Genomic DNA, 26985 nt, shown 5'->3' with positions numbered 1-26985 from the left:
CTCAAATAAATAATTTCAATAGACATTATCACACCGAAATAAAACGTTTGCATGAAAAAGTATAAGTAATACCTAAACCGCAACACAACAATCAAGATTGATTGCAGAGCTATCCTGAAATATACCACCAAATCAATCACAATTGGACTACCAAGAACAACGTCTGTCAATATTACACTTAATCTAATAGGCCTTAGGAGGGTGTCAATACAGTTCTTTAACTACTAAAATTTTGGAAGGGTTAACCTTGGCATAAAATATTTTTAGGATCCAAAGTTTTTGTAGAGAAGTTGAAGCAAAGGCCCTAATTCCATTTTCAATTAAAACAACACTAGCACAAATACGATTTCACAACTATTTGAAACTTGGTCCTCTTATCATTAAACCAAGCTTTATTCGTATAATACTGAATTGTATCAATAATATCAACAATGCAGGCTAACATAACCTCTTTACATTATTGAGATCAACCACAATTACATAAATTAAGAATTTTGTCAATATCATACGTGACTTGCATTTGCAAAATAGAACTAAACCAATGGCATAGTTGTCTAGCAAAATCTGCAATCAAGAAAATATGATGACTAACATCAGAGTTAGTACCAAATAAATCAAACTTTGAAGGCAGTTGCAACCTCTTGCCATAAAAATAAGATTTTTAGTATTTTGACAAAAAATTCAAAAAAAACTTTCAAAGCAAAAAAAAAGATTTTGAAGCAGGAATGTGTTGATGTCATATATGCTTAGTGTAACACCTTAAAAATCCCGCATTTATCTACTTAATATAAATGTAAAGATGTCATGATGGCAACCCTAGCCACATGTCATCCTTACAACAATCTAAACCACGTGTCATCATGAGAATAAAACCTTAATTATACAAACCTAATAATAATAATAAATAATAATAATAATAATAATCTACTTAATATAAATGTAAAGATGTCATGATGGCAACCCTAGCCACATGTCATCCTTACAACAATCTAAACCACGTGTCATCATGAGAATAAAACCTTAATTATACAAACCTAATAATAATAAATAATAATAATACTAATTCATGAGAATAAAACCTACATGTCATAAACCTAATAATAATAATAATAATAATTTATGGGAAAAAAACCTTAATTATACAAACCTAATAATAATAATAATAATAATAATAATAATAATAATAATAATAATAATAATAATAATAAAATATTATGGTTGCTGAGACAGAAATCCAGGCCCAGACTAAAAGGCTACCGTTACGGCTGCTGTAGATAAAATTGAGGACAACCTATATTACTTTAGTGATGTGATCTCTGCGGGAATTCCTAATGTTGAAAGGTTAATAACAAACAGCATTCTGACGCTTCTGATTTTTCCTGTACTTCTTCCTTCTCTAAATAGATTTCATAGGATTCACAGTACCGACAACTATTATCTTCCTTTGATTGGGATCAATGGAAATAGATTTCACTCCTGATTTCAAAACATTCACACTTCAATAAAATTAAATATTAAAAAAAAAATACTAAACCATAAAAAAATAAAATTCAAAATAATAACAACTCTGAAAAATTAAAGCAAACCTGTGAAAACAAAAGGGAAACTCCCGTGGTTGAAAGCACCTTCAGAGTAATACTGTCAAAATTGTTCCCAGATCGTACTTGAAGAAGAACTAACTTCAGCTCCTATTATGATTGACCAAACACTCAGTGGGTGCCGCCAAGAATACCATCAGATAGAGACCCAGTGACGCCGTGAAAGCTAAACCATAAAAAAAAATTCAGAATAATAACAACTCTGAAAAATTAAAGCAAACCTGTGAAAACAAAAGGGAAACTCTCGTGGTTGAAAGCACCTTCGGAGTAATACTGTCAAAATTGTTCCCAGATCGTACTTGAAAAAAAACTAACTTCAGCCCCTATTATGATTGGCCAAACACTCAGTGGGTGCCGCCAAGAATACCATCAGATAGAGAGAGAGGATTGACACAAACGGGGTTGAAACAAACGCTTCTTCGACTTCCGCAATCCGAAACGAGACTCAGTGACGCCGTGAAAGCTGAAGCAGAAGGTTTCTACGGAGTTCTCATGGGCGGCTAGAGAAAACCCTTTTTTATTAATTAATAATAATAAAAATTAATTAATAATAATAAAAATTAACATAAATTTTCTTTATTTTAATTTATTTACAATGTACAATTATACACATATAAAGTTTTAGTTATTTCAATTTATTACCAATGATAAAATAAAAATAATTACAATTATTAAAAATAATATTTAAATGACAGTTATGTTATATTCATCAATGTCATTATTATTTATCCATTATATCATCTTGTGTCACATCAATATAACATTTTTTGTCGAGTGGTCACACAAGTTTAAAAATTTTGTCAATCAATGTCATTATAGTCATTTATAAAAACTTCCTATTATGATTTCATGACAATTAAAAAATATTTACTATATTGACATTAATTCTTTTTTATAGATAATATTTAGAGAAAAATAAATTAATTTCTCATAATTATTCAATTAACATATTGCATATATTTATTTTTTCGTAATAAATTAAAGAGTCACTTTTGTAAGAGCAATCTAAAAAATATATAATTGGAATAAATATTGAACTAATTTTTAAGTTTTGTTTTAATATAAAAATAAGTTATAATTATTTGAAATACTCACATTTTTTACTATTTTTTATTTTATTTTTTAAAGTAATAATAAATTTTCAAAATAAAAATTTAGAAGATAAATTACTACTTTTAATAAATTATAATCATTTGTATAAAATAAACACATTAAATTGATAATTATTTTTATATAAATTGTTTATAAAATCAACACATTAAATTAAGAATGATATTTAAAACCAAGCATTAAATTGACAAGAATTTTTTTAATATAAAATTAAAGCACTAATTTTTAAGTTATGTTTTAATATAAAAATAAGTTATAACTATTTGAAATACTCACATTTTTTACTAATTTTTTTATTACTTTTTAAAGTAATACTACCTCCGTTCCTTTTTATAAGAGACAAGTCATTTTTTAGGTTCATTGAATAACTAATGTATTTGGTCTCTTTATAGACTAGATACATTGATTATTCAATGAATCTAAAAAGTGCATTTTCTCTTATAAAAAGGAACGGAGGTAGTAATACATTTTCAAAATAAAAATTTAGAAGATAAATTACTACTTTTAATAAATCATAATCATTTGTATAAAATAAACGCATTAAATTGATAATTATTTTTATAGAAATTGTTTATAAAATCAACACATTAAATTAAGAATGATATTTAAAAACCAACGCATTAAATTGACAATAATTTTTTTAATATAAAATTAAAGCACTAATTTTTAAGTTATGTTTTAATATAAAAATAAGTTATAACTATTTGAAATACTCACATTTTTTACTATTTTTTTTAATTTTTTAAAGTAATAATACATTTTCAAAATAAAGATTTAGAAGATAAATTACTACTTTTAATAAATCATAATCATTTGTATAAAATAAACGCATTAAATTGATAATTATTTTTATATAAATAGTTTATAAAATCAACATATTAAATTAAGAATGATATTTAAAAACCAACGCATTAAATTGACAATATTTTTTTTAATATAAAATTAAAGCATTAAATTAGCAATCTTAAGGCATTCAATTTGTTTTTTACCGTAAAAAACAGACTTGCAAATTCAAAACTTATAAACTTTAAAAAATAATAATAAAATTAATTATATATATATTTCAGTTACTATTATAATTATTTTCTTATTTCAGTTACTAAACATAAAATTAGTAACAATTATTACTATATTTCATTTCTTTTATAAAGATGAGTGGTATAAGAATAAAAACATTTTTTTAAAAAAAGTCCAATATTACTCTAATACATTCTTAGTATTGAATATATATTTATAAATTGTAAACTATTAAATTATTGTCAATTTTTTATATAGAAAACAAACTCAATATAAAATATCAATAAAAATATATTTATATCTATCTAAATAATAATTATTTATCAATAATAATTTAAATTGAATTCTTCAATTGTATTTAATGCTTTGTAACTCTCAAATATATTCCAATTATTATTCTAACTGTAACCGAAAATCATTAATCTAAAATCATATATATATATATATATATATATATATATATATATATATATATAGAATAATATATTTTAGAATGTTTAAATTAAATTACTCAATTGTTTCAATTATTATAATTTAATATCTATTTATCATTGTTTAACAATAATTAACCTGTTCTTTTATAGCAATTTAAGAATCAGTTACATTTTTTCATTTAAACAATATTCTCATTTATATTATATTATAAGTCTTTAACTATCTATTTTCTAATCTATAACCCCCATACCTTTTTAATTTTTCAGTTTTTTATTTTTTTATTTAATTTATCATTTATTTATATTTAATGGTTATTATTTTCTATTAATTGGTATAGTAATAAACTTTAAAAAATTATATATCTTAATAATGGTATATGAAAACAGTTGTAAAATATTATGTCTTTTTGTATTCTTACACACCTTTATAAGTATTCTTGATCCTACTTTGATTCTTTATTCCGTGTTTTTGCTGCCCATTTCACCTATTCATTATTTTACATGATTTTTCACAATGTGTGCTATTGACAACAACTTCAATCAGTAAGAGATTTTTTCTAATAATTATTTAAATATTTGTTTATCTTATTATTAAATTTCATACTCATTTATTATATTTTCATTTAAAAACCACCTTATATATTTTTGCAGGCTTATCGAAGATGATAATATATTGCCTACATAAATAATAACAATGATAGAGTTTGTTCACATGTATACCGGAACGGGAATATTTGCACTATCAAAATTGACAAACCAGTGACATATTCTACAAAATCTTAGGGAAACACACTACCACGTTTTATTTAGAAATACTTCTCAAGAACCATTTTAAACTCCCTCCGTGATTTAGATTTTTATTTATAATTTATAATTTATATTTATTTTCTTTCATTTGTTAATTTGTTAATTTAGTGGGATAGAACTTCACATTCTCCCATTGTCATTTTTTGTTGGTGTTGTTGTTAATTTAGATAGATGGGATATATGATAAAATCATATTAATTGTTTTGTTAATAACATTTAATTGAATATACTGTTAATTTAAATCCAATTAATGTTGATATTGTATAAATCAATTTAATGAATAAAAATTATATTATCATAATAAATTCATAGTATTGAAAGTGTTTATCTTATAATAGTTTAAATGTTTTAATTCATTTTTTAAGTCTATTGTATTAAAGAGAATTATATTAATATTTATTTACCTTTTGTTCAATATTATGAACCAAATAGATATTGTGAGACATTTACATGTTTGACAAGTGAAATATGAGTGAGTGGTATAAGAAAATGATATTTTTTATAATGTTATTTATTAATATAATAAAATATATATGGAAATGAACATGTTTATATGATTTACATTTTTTTATAGAAAATATACTATTTAATTTTTTTTTTGGAGTTGACATTTATAATTTCAGCCATTTCTTAGGTTTGTATATAAAAACTAATTAAAAATTGAATTAAATTAATATACTCTTATATTATAAGTTTAAAAACTAATGAAAAATACTATATTCAAGTGATTTAATATAAAACTTATAATGTTGTATTATTCATATAAATATGACTATTTTTTAAACGGAAAGAACATAACAAAAATAAAAAAAATAAAACTATAATATAAATTAATAAATATTCATATATTTTAAACAATTTTTTATATTTATTATAAATTTATACATAATTATATTTATTAAATATATTATTTATTTGAAATAATATTTAAAGTAAATATTCAAATTATTCCCGTGCAACGCACGGGTCATAGGTCTAGTTATTATAAAATGGCTTATGTTAGATATTATTATTTTTATTATATTATTTTATTTTATCTTTATTAGGGTAGTTTTATCTTGGCTTAAATAGTATTTTCGCCCTAGTTAGCAAGTTTTTGCGATTAATCTCTAAATCTTTTTTTTTCTGGTCTGAGTCATTAATATCTCAGATTTGTGTTGCATTTAGTCTCTGGCGTTAGACTTCTCTTAAAAAAAAGGCTAAGTTGGCAAACAGCACTGATGTGGACAATGAGATGGATGTTGATTATCCACGTCTGCACAATATTTAACAAAATAAAAAATAAATGATATTCCACATCAGCACCGTTTGCCAACTCAGTCTTTTTTTTTAATAGAAGACTAACGTCAGAGACTAAATGCAACACAAACTTGAGATATAAGGACTCAGACCTGAAAAAAATATTTAGGAACGAATCACAAAAACTCGCTAAGTTACATTGACCACAAGAGTATTTAAATCTTTTATCTTTCTTTGTCTTTCCTAACTTGTAATATAGATACTCTAATTTATTCTATGTGTTCTTGGTTCATCTTATTGAAATCCTAAGTCAACGAGTCTTTCTTCTATATATTTTTATATATGTTTACTATTATTAATATGGTTTGATTTCGGATCTACCTTAAAGTGGTTCAAATATTTTTACGGGGTTGATTTGTTAGAGTGTTGGCTTTACGGTGTTGTTTCTTTGGAATTTTAGGGTGATACATTAGAAATTGATGTTGGCTAATTTGTTGGAAGTTTGTTTGACGTTGTTGTTTCTTAAAATAAAAAAATTGGAACAGTGAATTATGATTCCTTTGCTACACTATTGTTATTGTTACTTGCTACTGTTCCATATTAAAAATTAGGATTCTTTAGCTACGCTATTGTTACTGTTCCATGTTACTTGTTTCATAACTTATATGATTGATAAAAAAATTGATAATGAGAAGAGCATTATCTTTTGATGGACAGAGTAATTTTTGTTTAATTTTTGTTTAATTATGATGTTTTACTTATTTCATAGTTGATTACAATGACTAATGATAAAGATGATTTTCTTTAATTTATCGGTGTCCAATTTAATGGAGAAAATTATCTTTATTGGAGTTACGTAATGAATAATTTTTTTTTTTAAAAAAAAGAATGTGGAGTTATGTTGACGAAACCTCTGTTAAACCTATAAATAAAAAGGATGAAACAAAATATGCAAAAGAGTTGGATACATGGAATTTTAGTAATTCTAAGATCCTTACTTGGATCAATAATTATGTTTCTCAATCAATATGTGTGCAACTAGCAAAATATAATTCTGCTAAGGAGGATTGGGATCTTTTGAAATGTTTGTATGCTCAATCTAATTTTGAAAAACGGTACCAGCGGGAGAGTGATGTTAGAGCTCTCAAACAAAATAATATGACCATTTCAGGAATTCTATTCAGCTATGAGTAATTTGTGGGATCAATTGGCTCTTATGGAATCGACTGAATTGAAATTTTTCAAAGTATACACTGATCAAAGAGAAGAGCAATGTTTAGTTCAATTTTTGATGGCACTTAGGAATGATTTTGAGGGACTTTGTGGGGGTATTTTGCACCATAATCCTTTTCCAATTTTGATTAAGTTTTTAATGAATTGTTGGCAGAAGAAATTATACTCAAGTCTCACTCCAATTTGATTCCAGATAAAGGAGTTCTATCCACTCATCCATATGTTTTTGCTGCTCCAATTTACAAAGGAAAACCTCAAGGTAGAGTTGGACTTGGTATTGATGAGTATGATTTTTGTAAGGAGAAAGGTCATTGGAAAGCACAATGTTCCAAATTGTTGAAAGAAAATAAGAAAAATTTCAAGAGTCCATCATCCAATGTGGCTGTTGCTGCTCCTACTATCATTGGTTCCGGTTCTGATCATGTATATCCATCTGAGGCTACTTCTCAAATATCTGATATTGCAGAGCAGCTCCAAAAGCTTCTTGCCACTCAGTCACTTGTCATGTTTGCCTCATTTATTAAAGGTTCAGACTCTTTTTGTTTGTATGGTATATCTCCTTTCATATGAATTCTTGACTCTGGAGCACCACACCATATGACATATAGTGCAAAATCATTTGTGTCCTTGAATACTACATCATCTATGTCAGTTATGACTATTGATGGCACTCATATGCCATTAGCAGACATTAGTTCTATCTCCACGCCTAATTTATCATTTTTTGATGTTTATTATATTCCTAACCTCACTTTGAGTCTTGCTTCTGTTAGTCAACTGTGTGATTTTGGTTACTTAGTTATGTTTTCTTTCACTTCTTGCTGTGTGTAGGATCTTCATTTCAGGAGGCAGATTGGGACAGGCCATAGACAAAAGGGACTTTATGTTTTGGATGAGTTGAGAGTCCTAGATACCGCATCCTCAACCTCTACTTCTACAATTGATTTATTATCCTCTTTTCGTTTGAATTCTTCATCTTCTAGTTTTTATTTATGGCATTACCGTCTTGGACATGTATTTGCTTCTATATTAAAGTATTTGACTTCTATTGGAGCTTTAGGAAAATAGTGATATTTCAGATGGTTGTGGTTGTAAATTTGCAAAATTTTTAGCTTTACCATTTAATAAAAGCATTTCCATTTTATATGCACCGTTTCACTTAGTTAACTCTGATGTATGGGGTCCATCATTGATTCTTACTAAGGGTGGATCTAGATATTATGTTAATTTTATTGATGACCGTACTCGTTACTGTTGGGTTTATCTTATGAAAAACCGTTTTGAATTTTTCGACATTTATTGTATGTTTCATGCTATGGTTAAGACTAAATATAATGTAATTATTAAGTGCTTCAGTTGTGATTTAGATGGTGAATATACCTCTAATAAGTTCTATGAGTTACTTGCTTTTGATGGTAAAATTCTTCAAGCATCTTGTACTAATACTCCTTAACAGAATGGAGTTGCTGAAAGGAAACATCGTCACATTATAGAGACTGCTCATTTCCTTTTGTTGTCTACTTCAATTTCTAGTGAATTTCTGGGTGAAATAGTTCTCACTGATGTTTATGTTATTAATAGAATCCCAACGTCTGTCATATCAGGTTTGTCTCCCTTTGAAAAATTGCATAACTTTATCCCTAATTATTTTTCTTTAAAAGTGTTTGGTTCTACTTGTTTGTTTCCCGTCCACGAGTAGAACATAGTAAGTTGTCTTCTCGTTTTGCTATATGTGTTTTTCTTTGTTATGAGGATGGTCAAAAGGGTTATCGTTGTTATGATCCTCATGCAAGGAAACTTTATGTCTCTCGTGATATTGTGTTCCTTAAACACATTCTTGTTTACTCTCTTTCATATGATTTTCATATTACTAGTAGTTTCAAAACTCACCCATATCGATCCTTAGTCATTATAATAATGTTTTTAGTGATTGTAATTTTGAGAATTGCAGGACTGATACTGTTAGAACATGCAATCACACAATTGGTAAATCAATGGAGTTTGTGGAGAAAAAGAGAAATGAGAGAGAAGAGAGAATTAGAGTGAGAGAGAGAGAGTAATTAAGGGTGAGGATCAAAATTAGCATTAACATGAGATGCCTCCAAGGCATTTATACAAGTGTTACAAAATGATTGGGACCTAAAACAACTCACTAAACTACAAGAAAAAGATAATTTTCGTATGCGTAATTGGTTACCACTGAAACGAAAAATAATAACAACACAATTGTAGCAGGTTACATAACGAGTTACCACTGAAACAAAACAACTTCTTTTTCAAGTTCCATAAGTGCTTATATCTCAACTTTAACCAGTTACCACCCCGTGTTAACCAGTTACAACACTTAAATTATGAATTTTTCATCCAACACACCACCTTAATTCAAGTGCTCCAAAGTCTCCATGCCCATGCTCATCTTCAACCTCTTGAACACATTATTTGTGACTCCCTTAGTCAATAAATTAGCAACTTGCTCCTCACTTCCACAATATTCCAATCTTAACTTGTCTTCACTCACTAGTTCCCTCAAGTAGTGAAATCTCATCTCAATGTGCCTGCTCCTTGCATGTGCAATTGGATTCTTAGCAAGATTAATGGCTGAAACATTTTCAACCAAGAGTGTGACAGCGTCACCCTCATTGTTGCCCAACTCTTCTAATAGATTCATTAGCCATACGGCTTGGCTGGCACATAACGACGCAACAATATACTCGGCCTAACAAGACGGAAGTGCAACTGTCGATTCCTTCTTAGAACACCATGAGATTGGTGCTCCTTTGAACATAAAGATATATCCAGCCGGAGACTTACGATCATCTTTATATTCGCACCAATTGGAATCGGTAAAACCGAGCAAATTGCATTTTTTGCCTATATCCGCCGCGGGAAATAGAATTCTGCTGCCAATCGATTCTTTGACGTATCTAAGGATTCTCTTGACTACTGCCAATTGAGACACCTTCGGTCTCTTCATGAATCTACTCACAATACCGACATTAAACGCCAAATATGATCGTGTATTATACAAGTAATGTAATGATCCACATGGCGAAGTTCTAGATTGGGTCTTTGTAATCAGATCTACCATTTTAAACCTTTAACCAGCATGAAACAATCACTAAACTCTTACATTTAGCTCTTTCGACAACGTAACTTAGCTAACCTAATTTTTTTGTACTAACTAATAAACAAACAATAAGTATTATGGTTGTTTATTTTTATGATTACAACTATAATTTTGAGAATATTATTATTGAAAATTTAATTTTCCTCTTTATGTTTGCTGAATAATTTAATTTTTTAAAAATATTTATCAAATATATTTAATAAAAAAATAAAAAATAAAGGAGTAAAATATTTAGGAGTGAAAAGTTGCTGGTAATTAAAGTATTAAAATTAAAAATAAAAGAGTTAAAATAATTTTTTATAAAAATGTAAGATTCCCATCATATAAATTGATAATTGAAAGTGAAAAAATTATTTAAGTGTTTGTTTGATGAACTAACATTGTATTTTTGAGAACTGGAGATTGAAAATTCCACTCTCATGTTTGTGTCAAAATTTAACAAATTCTATATAAACTTTTTTATTCTCAAAAAATATTTTTTAATAATTTGTTAGTATTTATTTTCGAATAAAATATTCTTATGAGAATGAGAAATAGCCAAGTATAATTACCTAATGCTACATTATTTTTACACTTTTATTATTTTTAAAATTTGGAAATTATAAAAAGAATGAAAAATATTTTTAGGAATCTTAACAACTTTCCAAACAAATTGATGAAAATAAAATTTCCTTTAATAACATTTTTATATTTTGGTATTAACAATTGACTACGTGTTCATTTTCTATAACATCTAACTTGTTTTATTTTATTAATTTTGTCTGTTTAGAAAAAATATAATTCTATAAAATTCAAATCAACAAAATTCTACTGTATCACCTAATAGTAACAAACACGTTCAAAACGCGACAACCTATTTAAAAATGATTATCCACATAAACTGAATACGATAACAACATCAGAGCTAACACCAAATAAGCCCAAACAACACACAACAATCACAGCCAAGCATTGAATTCGCCTTGTTGTCATTGACTCATTTCACTATTTCATTATCCCAAAAAACTTAACAACTAGACTCACCTAAATAAGTAATAACATTATATTATATCCGATGTTAAGCATCAACAACAATTAGCCGGTAAAAATCATTAGAATAAAGCAATAAAATCTCATCGTATTAATATAAAAAATAGATGTAAAAGAATCCAAATAAAGCAAAGAATAATAGCCAATATAAGGTTGTAAAAACCAAAGCAAAATTCGAAAAGAAAAATGGCAAGATTACGTTGTCATTAACCGAAAAAAAAGGTTCCTTCTCATAACACCACAAAAGCCAGCTTTCTTCCTCCGATGAAAAAGGAAGAAAATTAAAAACCTCTCTCTCTTTCTCTCTCTATCTCCTCTGTATCTGCTATACTCTCTCTCTCTCCTAACATAATCCTCTCCGCCAGGTTTTATATCATTTCCAAATTAAAAAAAAACCCACAATCTTTTCGTAGCTGTTCTCTCCCACCGGTTTGGGAGTAGTGGGGGAGACAGAGAAAAAAAATACACACACACAAAACATTCAATCAAATATCTCTTATCCCCGCTGTCCCATCCGGCCCTAAATTAAACCCAAACAAAACCAAACCCATATGCCTCTTCCTCTTCTTCATTCTCATCCTAACAACAACAACCTCCTTCATCTTCTTCCATGCTTAACCTCACTCTCTCTCCACCACCTCTCCGCCCACCGCCACCAGGTTCAACACTCTCTACCCACCACCACCTCCTCCTCAAACTAATTCACATTTATGTTGACACATAACCAAAAACATAAATAACAACGATCGATACCGTCCCATATTCGATCGATCCATGTTGTTCATGACTGCATCACCACTCCTTAATTCAGCTTTCGACATCACCACCGTCTCGTTCATCTCCTCCCTCATCATTCTCTCCGTTTTATCTCTCTGTTTCATTTTTCACCTTCGCTTCAAATCCAAATCGTTACCCTATTTACAAAACTTCAATTCCCTCTGGACCGTAAGGTTCCTTCTCGTTCTCTTCATCTATCTCTGGTCCGTCGTCGAGCTTCTCCGGTTACCGTTCTTCCGTAGAAGATATTTATATCAATATATACCTTCCTTAGAGGCTTATCAACAGGCGAATCTCTGTAAACTCAGCGTTGTTCTCTCTCTGGGTTTCTTCCAACCGGCTTTTCTTGTAACGCTGCTTTTTCTTCTCAACGCTTCCATCAGAAAGAAGACACCAAACGACGCTTGGGCTATTACATTCGTGTTCTTCACGTGTGTTCCTCTTGTTGTTCTTCACGGTTTGCTTGTTTTCTATAACCCGTTGGAGAATCAGGTTCCGGAATTGTTGAGGCAAACTTCAGTGGTTCTTGAAAACGACACCGTTCTCTGCACTTACCCGTTTTTGAACAGCGTCGTTTTCGCGGCGTTTGGTGCTGCGTATTGTGCTTGGTTTTTGTTCTCGTGTTGGAGGGTGTTGTCGTTGGTGATTAACAAAGGGCTTCGGATTCGGATCTACGGGTTGGCTTCCGTCGTGTTGGTGGCTTTGCCGCTCCAGGTGGTGGCGCTGGCATTCACGGTGCTTTGGAATCCGGAGGATGATATTTACGGCGTCGTTTCGCTCGTGGTGTTTCTCACGGCTTTCTGTTGTGCCGTTACGGGAGAGGGTATTTTGGTAATTAAGCCTATTTCGGATGCGTTGGATGCTGGTGGTCACTCTTGCAGGTTGACGCCATGTCGTCAAGAAACGCCGCCGCCGCCGCCGATGATGACGGAACAGAAGATGGAGGAGCGAGACTCCGTCGTGGATTTAGAGGGTGTTTTGTTGCGAGGGTAGTGTGGTAATTTCAGTCTATTGAGAAGGAATTTTTGGGTTTTATCTGACACGCGGATTCATGTAAATTGATTTGTTTATCTACAAAAAAAATTTGAAAAATTCTGTAATCTGAATCTTAACTGGAATATTTTTGTTGTTGAAAAGTGTTATACTTTATTTTTTTTGTTATTAAAAATGTTATATATTTTATTAGTTTAGTTAATTTTACTTGTGTTTTCTTTTTCTTCCATTTTCTTATCAGTATGTATGATAATAGATATAAAGCTATAATTTAGATTTATTGTGCTTGTTGATTAAGAACGATATGTTGTTTGTTGATTGTAAATTTGTAACCAGGTCATGTGGAACTTGCAGGGATTTTATTTGATGCTGTTAGCATTCCATCAACATCAGTGGTCTTTTTAAAGAAAAAATTGTAAATTAAAATCTAAATTGCTTCTCTATAAGATACATCTATTGTAGATGTACTTGAATTATTTTGAAATGCAAAATTATCCAATTTTTAATGATGAAAAGAAAACTAACTTTAAAAACAATTGATATTAATTTTGTTTACTACCTTCAATATCACCACATTGTGGGTGAAATTATGATGTGAATTTGACTATAAATGTTTCAAATAACAACTATATCGACTGTTATATTGTGGAACAAAGTTGGAAAAATTATAAAGAGAATAAGATTCAAAAGCTTAAAACTACCCTCAACAACCTGTTCAAAAATGTTCACACAACTCATTTGAATCTGGCCAATAACAGAAGACAATTGGATGACTTAAACATTCAGAAGGTAGTTAAAGCAGAATCTCAAGATTGATGAAGCCTTTTGGAGCTAAAAAGAAAAAAAGCTCATGGCTTTCGGAGGAATACAGAAACACGAGGTTTTTTCATTAAAAGGCTAATCAAAGAAAAAAAAGAACCTGATCAGCCACTTAGAAGGTATAAAATGGGACCGTCTACAATAAAGAAGAAGATATTTTCAACATCTTCATAGACCATTTCAACAATAATTTTACTACTAATATAATAACAGAGACATGCAAAACATCCACAGAGTTGTGGAAAACAAAATTAGCCCAAAAATTTTCAATGAGCTGAAAGAAGAGTTTACATCAAATGAGGTAAGGAACTCTATCTTCAAAATGAAATATTCAACTTCTCCTGGCCCTGATGGCCTTCCAACTTGTTTCTATCATCACTAATGGGACCTTTATATGTCTTATTCTTAAAATCTCTAACCATTCTAAACCCTCTGATTATTGCCCTATCTCCCCTTGTAATGTTATTTCTAAGATTGTGACTAAAACTATTGTGAATCCTAATCAAATCGCCTTTATACTCTAGGCTCATAACAGATAACATTATATTAGCTTAAGAATATTTTCACACCTTCAATAAAACAAAAGTAAGAATAAAGGTTATGTTGGGTTCAAGTTGGACATGGCCAAAGCTTATGATAGGATAAAGTTGCATTTTATTGAGGATACTTTAAAATCCATGGGTTTTACCTAGGAGCATTGTTATTTGTTACTACTATTATGACATGGCCAAAGCTTAAGATCCCATATATCCCTATCTGTTCATTCTATGTGTTGATGTTGTCTCTGGTTTACTTATTAACAACCAAGATAAGGGCAATACTAAAGGCTTGACCATAGCTGAGAATGTCCCAGCCATCTCTCACCTTTCCTTTGCTGATAATAATCTTATCTTTTATAGGGCTAATTAAAATGAGGCAAAGGAGGATCACCTCATATTTGAGAAATACCAGAATGCTTCACGAAAACTCATCACCTATCCCATCAAGTGTATATGGAAAAAATACTTAAGGTTGCTTACTTAGTTTGTTAGATTAAAAAAGGAGAGATTTTGATTACATTTTGGAGAGAATCAGAGGTAAACTAAATGGTTGAAAGGAGAAAAGCATGTCTTATATGTGTATAAATATCATAATAAAGGCCATTTCTCAAACTATCCCAACCTATACACTATGAGTGTTTTCAAATTTCTAAAAAAGAAGAGAGAAAGATTTGCTAGTCTAGCTGGAAAAAAATTATGCCAAAATAAAAGTAAAGAAGAGTTTGATTTAAGAAAAATTGAATATTTTCATTGATGCCCTCTTGGCAAAGCAAATTTGAAGATCGAAATTTAACAAGAAAGATCTGCTACTATGCCTGCTGACTACATAATATTACCACAGCATCTGAAGATCGAATGTCAGCGGCATAATCGCCCAAGAATGACAGCCAGAATCTCCAATTCCTTGGAATTAATTAATCGAAATTTATCCTTAATTAACCTTTTACGCATAATCTATTAATTGAGTAGGCGTCGATTTGCCAATCAACCAAAACGAATTCCCCAACTCCTATGCAATGCTTCGGTCACCTCAGCAGCCACTAACAAATTGAAGATTGTCACTCTTGCGAAATCTAACTTGGTGATCGAACCCCAAACATTCTAATGGGAATAAAATTCAGTGGGTGAGAGAATAATCGAAATTCAACAGTTTGTTTTTTTGACGAGTGCAAATTATATTGTCATGATTACATCTCTATTGCTATGCATAATCCAAATATATTATCTAATAATAAGCATTAACATACTTGTCCGTGAAAATATTAATATATTATTAGGCGCTCTTTCCATCAACTGTTCTGTTACTCTTGCCATGAGCTTGCAATCACCTTAAATCTATACTTATCGGAAAAATCAAATGTAGCTGATTTTAGTCGATACTATTCTTGGTTAGCCTATTCTCCTATATAGTCGGTCTCTGAATTATTACTCACATCACATTCAAGTGAAACAAATATGGATTTTACATAAGTTAAATTATGATATTGTTTTACCTTAAACCAATATCTTTTTCACAAATAACATCTATTTAAAAATTCAAAACTAAAAGAAAATGAACATAAAAACTTCAATTAAATGCTTAAAGAATGACATTGTTATGCAATGTTTAGGTTCATAGCAGCAATGCATAAGAGACAAATATGAGAAACCAAATCCTACCAAAAGCCTAGAAAATAAAAACAAGACATAAATTAATTGTAACCTTAAAAAAACTAGAACCTACGCCTATAAACCATTAAAAGTTTGAAGAAGTTATAGATATCCACTCCTATCAATCTTGAGGGTGCATATCTCAGCCTCAAGCCTATCAATCTTGACATTGGCTTCATCTCTTTCAATCATTACCATGCATAGCTCCTTAGTTATAGCTTCTAAATCTTGCAATCTCCAGCCAAGTTCTTTTTGAGTAGTAGCATGTAGTTCTTCTTGCTTCAACTTTTCAGCTTCATATTGCCTTAATTTGCCTTCCAATTCGCTCTTTCTATACTCGCAATCGGCCAATGTAGAGGTCAGTTCTATTTTTGTTTTAAACAAACTTGCAATATCAAAATGCAACTCATCTTTCTCCAAAGAGAATTTATTCTGTGAATTAACCATTTCACACTTCAAATTTTGCACCTCTTGCTCATATATCATAACCAAGTTTTCTAGTATTTGAATATGCTTTCTCCCTGACACTAACTCCAAATCTGAGTCAGCCATATTTTCTTCTGCCTCTATAAGCTGACCTTGCAGTTGATGAGTCTCACATGCCTTACTCTCAAGCTCCTTCCTCAAAACTGCATTTTCATCTTCTGATGTCTTGAGCTTTTCATTACCTATCTCTAGCTGTTCCACCAAATTTGAAATCTCGTGAACATGTTTTTTGGCCTCACTTTCCTCAATTTGAGCCTTCAACTTGTAAATCTCTTTATCAGAAAACTCTTTCAGATTACGCAACTCTTCCTCTTTCAACTTCAATTCTTCCGACAACTCATCAACCTGGTGTTCACCCTTCTCAACTTGATCCCTCAATTTGATAATCTCTTCTTCTAAATGCGTGACATGTAAGTTCATAATTTCCTCATCATAACTCGTTTCAGTCTCTTCTGCTAAGAGATTTAGACATTTATCTTTTTTTTCAAAGGCAAGTATGATATATATAATTAAAACGAAAGGTACTGTCATCAATATAGAAAGAGTCCTCGAGGAAGACACAAGATATATCAAACCCGGGATCAAAACCAAAAGGGAAACAGAAAGCCTGAGATATTTATCATTTTCACTTTTGGAATTCCACGATGATATAGGTGATTCGCAACTTTCCTTTTTAAAAGACACAGAGCTCGGAGACGAATGAATATTAAAATATTGAAGGACAGAATTCAGCCAAGTCCGCCTCTCTTTAATTTGAGCTTTCAACATGAAAATCTCTTTTTCAGAAAACTCTTTCAGATTATGCAACTCTTCCTCTTTCGACTTCAAATTTTCCGACAAATCATCAACCTGGTTTTCACTCTTGTCAACTTGATCCTTCAATTTGATAATCTCTTCTTCTAAATGTGTGACATGTAAGTTCATGATTTGCTCATCATAACTTGTATTCTCATTCTCCCATAATTCGGCTCGGTTTTGTTTCATATCACGATAGTTCTCTTCTCCTAAGAGGCTGTGACATTTATCACTTTCACTTTTACTAAAACATTCAAGGGCAGATTTCAGCCACAATCGTCTCTCTTCCATTCGAGATTCTACAAGTAAAGTCAATGATTAGAATTGTTCATAATAATGAATAAAAATGGTTGATAACCAATAATTATATAGGTTCATATTACTAAAATAAACACAACACAAAATCTAGTCTTATTCTTCTATTTTTTTACTTTCTCAAACTGAAGTAACTAAGTGAGAATGGGAATTTCTATGTTAAGAGGGAACAGCTATTTCCTACGAAAGATTTACCAAGGAAAACCGAGAATCACTTCAAACAATTACCATGCATGTTAACAAGAAGAAGACACATAAAATTCTTAGGTTTCGTTTTCCTATTCCATTTTAAAGTTTAGCATTTTCCATGTTAAGAAATTGCATGATATATAATAATTAATAAAAAGATACGATACGAAACAAAGATACATACCTGACGAAAAAGAGAGTCTGCAGATTGATTAATGTGTTGTGAGATGGATTAGGGTGTGATGGGATTCTGTATTGTTTTGAGTTAGGGTTTGATGGATATTTATTATGTGTTTTGAGTTTAAATATTTGAGTAGTTTGAATACAGAAGATATATGCATTACATATATTCCATCGTGAGAATAGGAAAACAGTTAAACCAGTAACAAACAAATTCCACTTCGATTAAATTAGTAACTACTAGATTGTCGACCCGTGCTCCGCACGGAGAGCACGGATATATTAGAAACAAAACTATATTTTTTATAATAGTTGATATTTAATTTTTTTTACATATAAAATTGTCTTGAAGGTTATTTAAAGTATGTTTGCAATTATATTATTAAATTTTTAATGTGAAACAATAATTAAAAAAGTATTTATATTATTATTTTTTAAGTTATTAGAAGATTTATTATAGTTTCATTTATATATTAAAATAAGTAAGCTATCTCTTACAAAATATGACTACTTGAACTATATTGAGTTTAACATTTAACTCATAATTTAAATTAATTTTTTTACTTATTATTTAATTTTAATATGAAATATAGAAGAGTGATATTTTTTAGCTTATATTTTAGAAATGATAAATATATATTTAAATTGTATTTATATTTTTAATTATTCTCTATTTTAAATTATTTATATAAAAGTTATTTTTTAATCATGGAAGTAATTTCAAAAATCAAGTAATTGTAATAAAGTTTAGACAATAATTGGTAATAAATTGAAAGAAAGAAAAACTTTATGAGTGTTAAAGCCAAATAAATTTAGTGAATATTATTTTCCTTTGTATATGGCGTATGTGGCATACATGTGTCAAAAAGAAACAGTAAATTCAATCACATGTTATTAACAAAACAAATAATATGATTTTATCATATATCCAATCTAAATTAACAACAGAAAAAAAAAAAATGACAATAGGGGAATGACAAAAACAAAACAAAATAAGTAAAAGCTGAAATATAAATTATAAATAAAAATCTAAAAAATGTGGTAGTGTGTTCCATTAAGATTGTGTAGAATATGTCACTGTTTTTTAGTTTGCTAGCGCATCTATTTCAGTCCCGATATACATGTGAACAAACTCTATCAATTGTTATTATTTATGCCGGCAATATATCATCTTCGCTAAGCCTGCAAAAACATATAAGGTGTTTTTTACATGAAAATATAATAATTGAGTATGAAATTTGATAATAAGATAAACAAATATGCAAATAATTATTAGAAAAAATCTCTTACTGATTGAAGATGTTGCTAATAGCAGACATTGTGAAAAATCCTAAAAAATAATGAATACGTGAACTGGATAGCAAAAACACTGAGAAATTAAAAAGGTGGATAAGAATACAAAAAAACATAATATTTTACAACTGTTTCATATACCATTAGTAAGACATATAATTTTTTTAAAGTTTATTATTATACCAATTAACAGAAAATAATAACCGTTAAATATAAATAAATGAGAAATTAAAGAAACGAAAAAAACTGAAAATTTAAAAATGGTAGGTGGTTATGGATTAGAAAATAGATAGTTAAAGACTTATAATAATTTACACCAAAATATATTATTATTATTATTATAATTAGAGTAATATTAAAGTTGGAAATAAAGTTAAAATATAAGGATATTAATATTTTTTTTAGAGTTCTGAATTTTTTATTTTAATTTGTTGTCTTTATTTTAAAGATATGTAAATTAAAAGCCACTGAATATTTTTTATTAAAAAATATAATATATTATATAATATATTATATATAATATAAATGAGAAGAACACAATGTTCTAATTAGTATCAACATAAATTTATGTTTGAAAGTAAACAATAATGGCATTGATTAAAATATTATTAAAATGATGAAATGTAGCTGATTTTTAAATTGCTATAAACGGACAGAGTTAATTGTTGTTAAATAATGATAAATAGATATTAAATTATATTAATTGAACAATTGAGTAATTTAATTCACTATGTCTAAAATATATTATTCTATAATAATATATTTTAGAATAATATATATAATAATATGTAAAAAAATCATGATAAATGATATATCTAATTTAATAAATCTATTAATTACAAATTTTGTATTTAACACTTAGAAAATTTATTTCAGTAAATAACAATAATAATAATGTTTACAATATTTTTCTACTATTTTATTATTAATGAAACATATAAATTTGATATTATACATAAGATTAAAGGAAAAAAATACGATTTTATAATATATATATATATATATATTGTTTTTATAAATAATATTATTTGTAATAGTAGGTAGTTGAATATTATATTATTATTATTAGTTAATTACTTTTAGAAAAAATAGAAATTAATGAAATAGATAAATTTGATATTATATATAAGATAAAAGAAAAGAACACGATTTCCTAATTATATTATATTATTTAAAATATTATTATTATTAATAGTAGTGTTAAAATATTATATTATTATTATATTATTATTATTTATTTTTAATATAGGGTCAATTTAGTAAATGACACATTAGGTTTTTTTTTTAAGAATGGCTATTATGATGACACGTGGCTAGGGAATGGCTATCATGATAACACGTGGCTAGGGTTGCCATCATGACAACCTTCCATTTATATATATTAAGATTTTATAATAACAGTAAAGCATTTATTTTAGGGATAAATATATATCACCCCCGGCCATTAAGGTGAGTTTTGGTTTTCCCTCTATTAATATTTTTCTTAAGATTCTCCTTTATAAATCACAGATTCCATTTCCACTCCTCCCTAATCTCATGTTATGCTGACTGCCCCCCGGCGAATTAGGTTAAGATTTGGGACCACTATCAAGTGCAAAGACGATTCAGAAGACCACGACAGTGACGATGGCTGACAACGACGAAGATGATGGCGATTTCACTCAGGTTAGCTTCTATATCCATTTATACTATTTGTATCGCACATGCATGTGCACAATTTTATTAGTTTCGTATTTGATTTCAGCAAGTGCAACCCTTTAATGTCGTCTTCCACCATGGAGGCGAGTTTGTAAGGATGGATGATGGTGAAATCATATTCAGGGGTGGTCTTTCAAGAACTGTTTATAGGCAGGTAATGGAAAACTGGACCATGAGTCATATTCGTAGTCTGGTTAATGGGTGGGGTTATGTAGAAGGGTCCTACAAATTATGGACGAAAATCACTGACATATAATTTTTTTTTGAAATTAAGAGCGATGATAATGCTTATGATTTATCTGCTTATGCTACTGCTATGCAATTGGATGCAGACATGTATGTTTAACATATTGTAAGTGGTTTAGAAGTAACTGGTAGGAGGCGTAGTTGTGTGAATGATTTTGCTGGGTTAGATGTAAGTGATGAAGAGAGAGTTAAACGCTTGAATGACAATGGGGATGAAAGGACCACTGCTATTGCAGATGGATTTGAAGGAATTGATGTCACTATACCTATTAGGAAGAGTCTAGAAATAGCTGGTTTGTTACCTTGTCCCAGTAAGAGGAAATTGGAAGACGAGGATTATGTTAGTGAGGAGTTGGACAGCTCAGATCCAGATAAATTTGAAGATGAAAAAGGGTCTAGGTTTGAGAAGTTCTGGAAAGAGCAATTTAATAAGAATTTTAAGTTTAAATGGGGTATGCAGTTCAACTCTCTAGATGACTTTAGGGAGGCAATTCGTGAGTGGACAATTTTAAATGGAATGGAGATAACTTTTATGAAAAATGAGGGGTACAGAGTAAGGGTAGAGTGCAAGGCTCAATGTGGATTTTCCATGCTTTGCTCAAGGGTGGGCCAGAAAGAAACTTTTGCCATTAAGACTAAAAAAGATACCCACACATGTGCTAGGGTTTTAGAAAATAGATCTGCAAATTCTAGATGGGAGGCCATGTATGTTGTGAAGAAAATGCAAACAACTAACACAGTGAGGATCTCTGATATAATACAAGACATGAGACAAAACCATTCAGTGGGTATAACTGTGGCTCGGGCGTGGAAAGCCAAATTGATTGCAAAGAAGATAATTAATGGAGATGGTTCATACAATTGTTAATGGAAGATGTTAGATTAGAAAAAAGATATGTCTTTATTTAACATTAACAAAAGGTTAGTAGCAACTGCTTTTCATTATGACTTAAAATTCTAGGAAGAGATTGGATACTAAAGTAGTTATGAGCAGGCATTGGTTACCAACTTGGGTTATGGATGAAAAATTCCAAGTCACACATTCTTATAACAAACAACAATTTATTGTTGATATAGCCAAAAGGTAATGCACTTGAAAAAGAAGAAGAAATTCTGACCCAAGAAACCAATGGATCTCAAAGTGCAAGGAAGGCTCTAAAGAAGGCTAAGAAGAAATCAATTTCCAAACTTTAGTTATTGACTTAACTGTTATTTTGTAAGGTACACTTTTGGTGCTATTTTGTAATGCACACTTTTGGTGCTATGATGTAATGACAATTACACACTTTTGGTGCATTATTTTGTATGTCAATTGCACACTTTTCGTGCTATGATGTAATGACAATTGCATAATGTTGGTGCTAATTAATAATGCATATATTAAGACTATTTGGCAGTTACAAATTGTTTGACAGAAACTGGTAGAATCTCATTATTTCAAAATGAATGCAACAAACCAATTCTTTGATAGAAAACATTACATTAACTTCAACCTACATAAAACATTACATTAAGTTGTACATAAATGCAAAAAACAACCAAGACATAACAAGTGCCATCTTTAGCATAACATTTGTCTTCTTCTCAACTACAACCTTCACTTTTGCTTTCTCTAATTTCTTCAAAACAATTTCTATCTGCATTTTCGTCTTGCCACGAATTTGGCAAAACCCTTGAAAATTAGCAAGATTCTGATTTACTGAGTCACCATATTCATCATCCCATAGAAACAAGTCACAACTATTCCCATTCTGCAGAAAAAATTACAAAGATATTACCAAGATTCTGGCAGAAGAAGTAAGAAGATAAGGGTAAACATCATCTGAATATTCAACAACAAACTTACCCCAGCGTTGTGACATTTCCAGAACTTTCGATTACGGTTTGGATCTGTGTTCGATACCCACATCTTCATAGCACACTCACATCCGCATCTGAGTGGACCTGGAAATATATTGCTTGTACTGCTGCTTCCAATTGATTTTCTAGCAGACATGGTAAGTGAACAAGAATAATTATCGTGGATACTGAGAAGGTGAAGAAAAACAAGAAGGATAAACAACACAAGTGTTGTGGGAAGATGAAGACTATGTGCAACCAATGTGAACCTTAATTTATATAACTTGATTTAATTATAAATAAATCCAACTCAGCAAGTCAACAAATGCCAAGTAGGATTATTCCATGGCCAATCAGCAAAACATGAGATTAAGGGGGAGTGGAAATGGAATATGTGATTTGTAAGGTGGAATCTTAAAAAAAATTAATAGGGGGGAAAATCAAAACTCGCCCTATTGACAGGGGGTGACATATATTTATCCCTTTATTTTATTTTTGGTTAATGAACTTTTTGGTCTCTCTAAATATTTCAAATTTCGTTTTAAGTCCCTCCAAAAATTTTCTTCAAGAATTCATCCCTCCAAAATTTTCCGTCTCAATAATTGATCCCTAACGTCAAATGCCACTAACTGTTGCTTATGTGGCAGCGCACGTGGAATAAATTTTTTTATTCTTTAAATTTCTTGAATGACAGCATGGCACAAATAGGCTTATTTTTAAAAAGGACTCTCAATTACTTCATTTTCCCTAACCGTGAAAGCAAGTTTCCCAATTTTTAATGTTCATCTTCATCCTTTTCATCTCCTCTCTACTGAAATCGTGAAACCCATCACCTCATTTGCTCGTCTTCGTCACCCTTTTGCTCTTATTCTTCTCCTGCTCTCCAATATTATATCAATTGCTTCAGTAAAATCTCGAGTTGGGAAGTTTTATGGGTGTTAGGTCTCTATGGTGTTGTATCACTGCAAGAATGGACTAAACAAAGGTAGGTTGCTTTGGAGATGCCTTATTTGGAGGAGTGCAGATATGTGTAATCTCTTCATCTGGGATGAAAATTCTGGAACTGAAGTTGCACATACGACGAACACGGATTCAGAAGCCATGACATCTTTGGGATATATGAAGTTCTTGTATGAAGATTCAAGGAAGAAGAGCAAGAACTTGAAGACGGAGTTGAAAACAGAGAAATTTCATGAAAGATTGAAGATGTTTTGTCTTGTTGTGTCCTTTATGATCAATGTGTATTTTGTTATGAAATGTAGTTGCTGAAGTAAGTGTTATGTACTGGATTTTTTAATGTCATTTTTTAAGGTGTTAGTACCCTATTGCATAGGACAGTGTAGTCACATTGTTGTTTGTCCTTGCAAACAATCCTACACCTTGTCAAATCATATTTGGAAAACCTCACCTCCCTACCATTCAACCCATTGTGTTCAAATACAACCTTCTTAAATTGCTTGAGAGATGCAAATGTTAGAACAAGATTGAGAATCTATGTTCAGAATCTAGCTTTGATGATAACAAGCATATATTTTGTGAGTAACAATTTTAGTACTAATAGTTTTATTTAGTGTGCAGATACTATGTTATAAATCTTAAACATGATTCATCAGAAAAAGAGTACAACAACTACATCCAGAAGATTGACGAAGCTAAACATCATTATTAGATGTTCTGATTAAGAACATGTCAAACAAGCCAAAGACAGCAGATCAGAAGCAAGAGAAGCAACAATCAGAGACAAGACCACTAAGAAGAACAAGCAATATCAATGCCCACGTACAACAAGTCTCAATCAGAAAGTACTTCAGAAGCTGCAAGGAAATGAACAAGAAAGATCAGCTACAAGAAGCTTTGATTAAGATCAGAAGATCACGTACGAAGAAAGATCAGAATTTCTGAAGCTATAACGCAGTGACATACAAAATGCAAACAACAAAAGAGTCACTTGTGAACCAATGAAGAATCTACAGCTCAGCATACATATTAATTTAATAAAATACAAGAGCTTAGAATCTAAGGGAAGAGACGTTAGAAACATCATCATAAGCAAAACGGTTGCAACATTAAATGGATCAACTGCAAAAGGTCAAAAGAAGAAGCAAGCCACATGCAGCGCGTTGAAAAAACAAGCTTAACCAAAGAAGCATGCCATCAACTGTAATCATCATGTTGAAGATAAGGTTCTGCAAAGAGCAACACTTGTCATTAAAGGATCATATGAGACAGAGCTTTCAAAGCAACATTCAAACAAACCTCAACGGCTAAATTCTAACGGTAACACTCACCAAGCTATAAATAGAACAAATCTTCAAACTTGAAAATTATGGGGTGGCCACAGTATATGGAATCCATCCATCTTACTCAGAGTGAAAAATCAATTCATCCAAAATGAAAAGTGAGTGATCATCCATCCCTTGAATGGATTCGGAAGAGAAAAAGACAATATCCAATAAGGATCATCCATGGAGATAAGAAGAAAGTGTGCAACCAAGGATATATTCTGCACAAAAGAAGAAGAAATAATCTGCAGAATACAAGAGGCAACACATAGTCAGTATGTGATAAGCAACATCACTAAAATACTCAGATCATACGCCTATACAATACAAGAGAGAGAAAATGTGTGAGAAAACAAACACACATCATAAGATACACAAGAGGCAACATACACTATGTGTATGATGGTTAAATGTTGAAATATACATCATATGCCTACCATGAAGAATCTCTTAGAGGATGAAGAAGAAAACCTGCATGCTATGCAGAATGCTCCATTGAGGAGAATTGAAGACATCCGAGAATACTTGATCAAGCATTAAATTGATCATGTTGAAAGACAACGGAACTGAATACACTGAGTTGTTGCTCGTAGAGTGTGTTCATGATTACTGATGTTAATCAATGTGTCATCAGTTGTTGTCAGATTAATGATTAGTATTGAAGACGAATATGAAGATCAAGACAGAAGGAACCCACATAGGAGCTGCTGCTCTTTATCTACTTACAGGAGAAGAAGATGATGATCATTCTGAAGAAGCATTCTCAATAAGGGTTGTGTCCCTTAATCAGCTTTCAGGAGATAAAAGAGATCAAGCAAGAAGCATCCAAACATAAGAGCCGAGCCTCTTAATCTGCTTATGAGAAGAAGGAGAAGATCTCAATCAGAAGATAAAAGAAGAAGACTACAAGTTCTGTTATAACTTGTAATATAATGTAAAACACATAGAGTTGTTGCTCGCAGTGTGTAATATCTTAGGAACTTATGATAGATTGTTTAGACACCAGAAGTGACTTCCAGTCAGAGTGTTGTAAACATATGTTCTTAAGATAGGAGAGAATCTACTTGAATAAGAAGCATTCTTGTAATCTCCAGTAGACTGGTGAACATTATATCCTGCTGGGATCCCTAAACGGTTTATCATTTAAGGTTAGTCATAGTGGTTTGTTGTGCAAGTTTAGACACAATGGGATGGTTGTGCAGGGAGTCAATGGATGTTATATCTCGTGGAGATCACTAAACAGTCCATTGCAGTCAGTCACAATAGATAGCTGTGCAGGGAGTTAGTCAC

At 30.3% G+C, this 26985-nt stretch overlaps 2 protein-coding genes across 2 annotated transcripts; both read left to right on the top strand.

Annotated features, from left to right (window-relative positions):
• Window positions 1–12377: 12377 nt before the first annotated feature.
• LOC131657985 (uncharacterized) lies at window positions 12378–13364 on the top strand. Its single transcript, XM_058927326.1, has one exon. It carries the CDS (start codon window positions 12378–12380, stop codon window positions 13362–13364), a length of 987 nt encoding a protein of 328 aa, XP_058783309.1.
• Window positions 13365–21256: 7892 nt separating this feature from the next.
• Window positions 21257–22442, top strand: LOC131657984 (uncharacterized). The gene is made up of 4 exons (XM_058927325.1): window positions 21257–21295; window positions 21375–21482; window positions 21603–21664; window positions 21707–22442. Exons 1-4 carry the CDS (start codon window positions 21257–21259, stop codon window positions 22440–22442), a joined length of 945 nt encoding a protein of 314 aa, XP_058783308.1.
• Window positions 22443–26985: the final 4543 nt, after the last annotated feature.

The sequence above is a fragment of the Vicia villosa genome, linkage group LG3 (genome assembly GCF_029867415.1).
Source record: "Vicia villosa cultivar HV-30 ecotype Madison, WI linkage group LG3, Vvil1.0, whole genome shotgun sequence".
NCBI classification, from domain to species: Eukaryota; Viridiplantae; Streptophyta; class Magnoliopsida; order Fabales; family Fabaceae; genus Vicia; species Vicia villosa.
This window is presented reverse-complemented; position numbering and strand designations above follow the sequence as displayed.

Coding starts and splice junctions, on each gene's coding strand:
- LOC131657984 (XM_058927325.1), top strand. CDS start 21,257: ATGGCTGACAACGACGAAGATGATGGCGATTTCACTCAG. Junction 21,483..21,602: donor CAAGAACTGTTTATAGGCAG/GTAATGGAAAAC, acceptor TTTGAAATTAAG/AGCGATGATAATGCTTATGA. Junction 21,665..21,706: donor ATGCAATTGGATGCAGACAT/GTATGTTTAACA, acceptor AGTAACTGGTAG/GAGGCGTAGTTGTGTGAATG.
- LOC131657985 (XM_058927326.1), top strand. CDS start 12,378: ATGACTGCATCACCACTCCTTAATTCAGCTTTCGACATCACCACCGTC.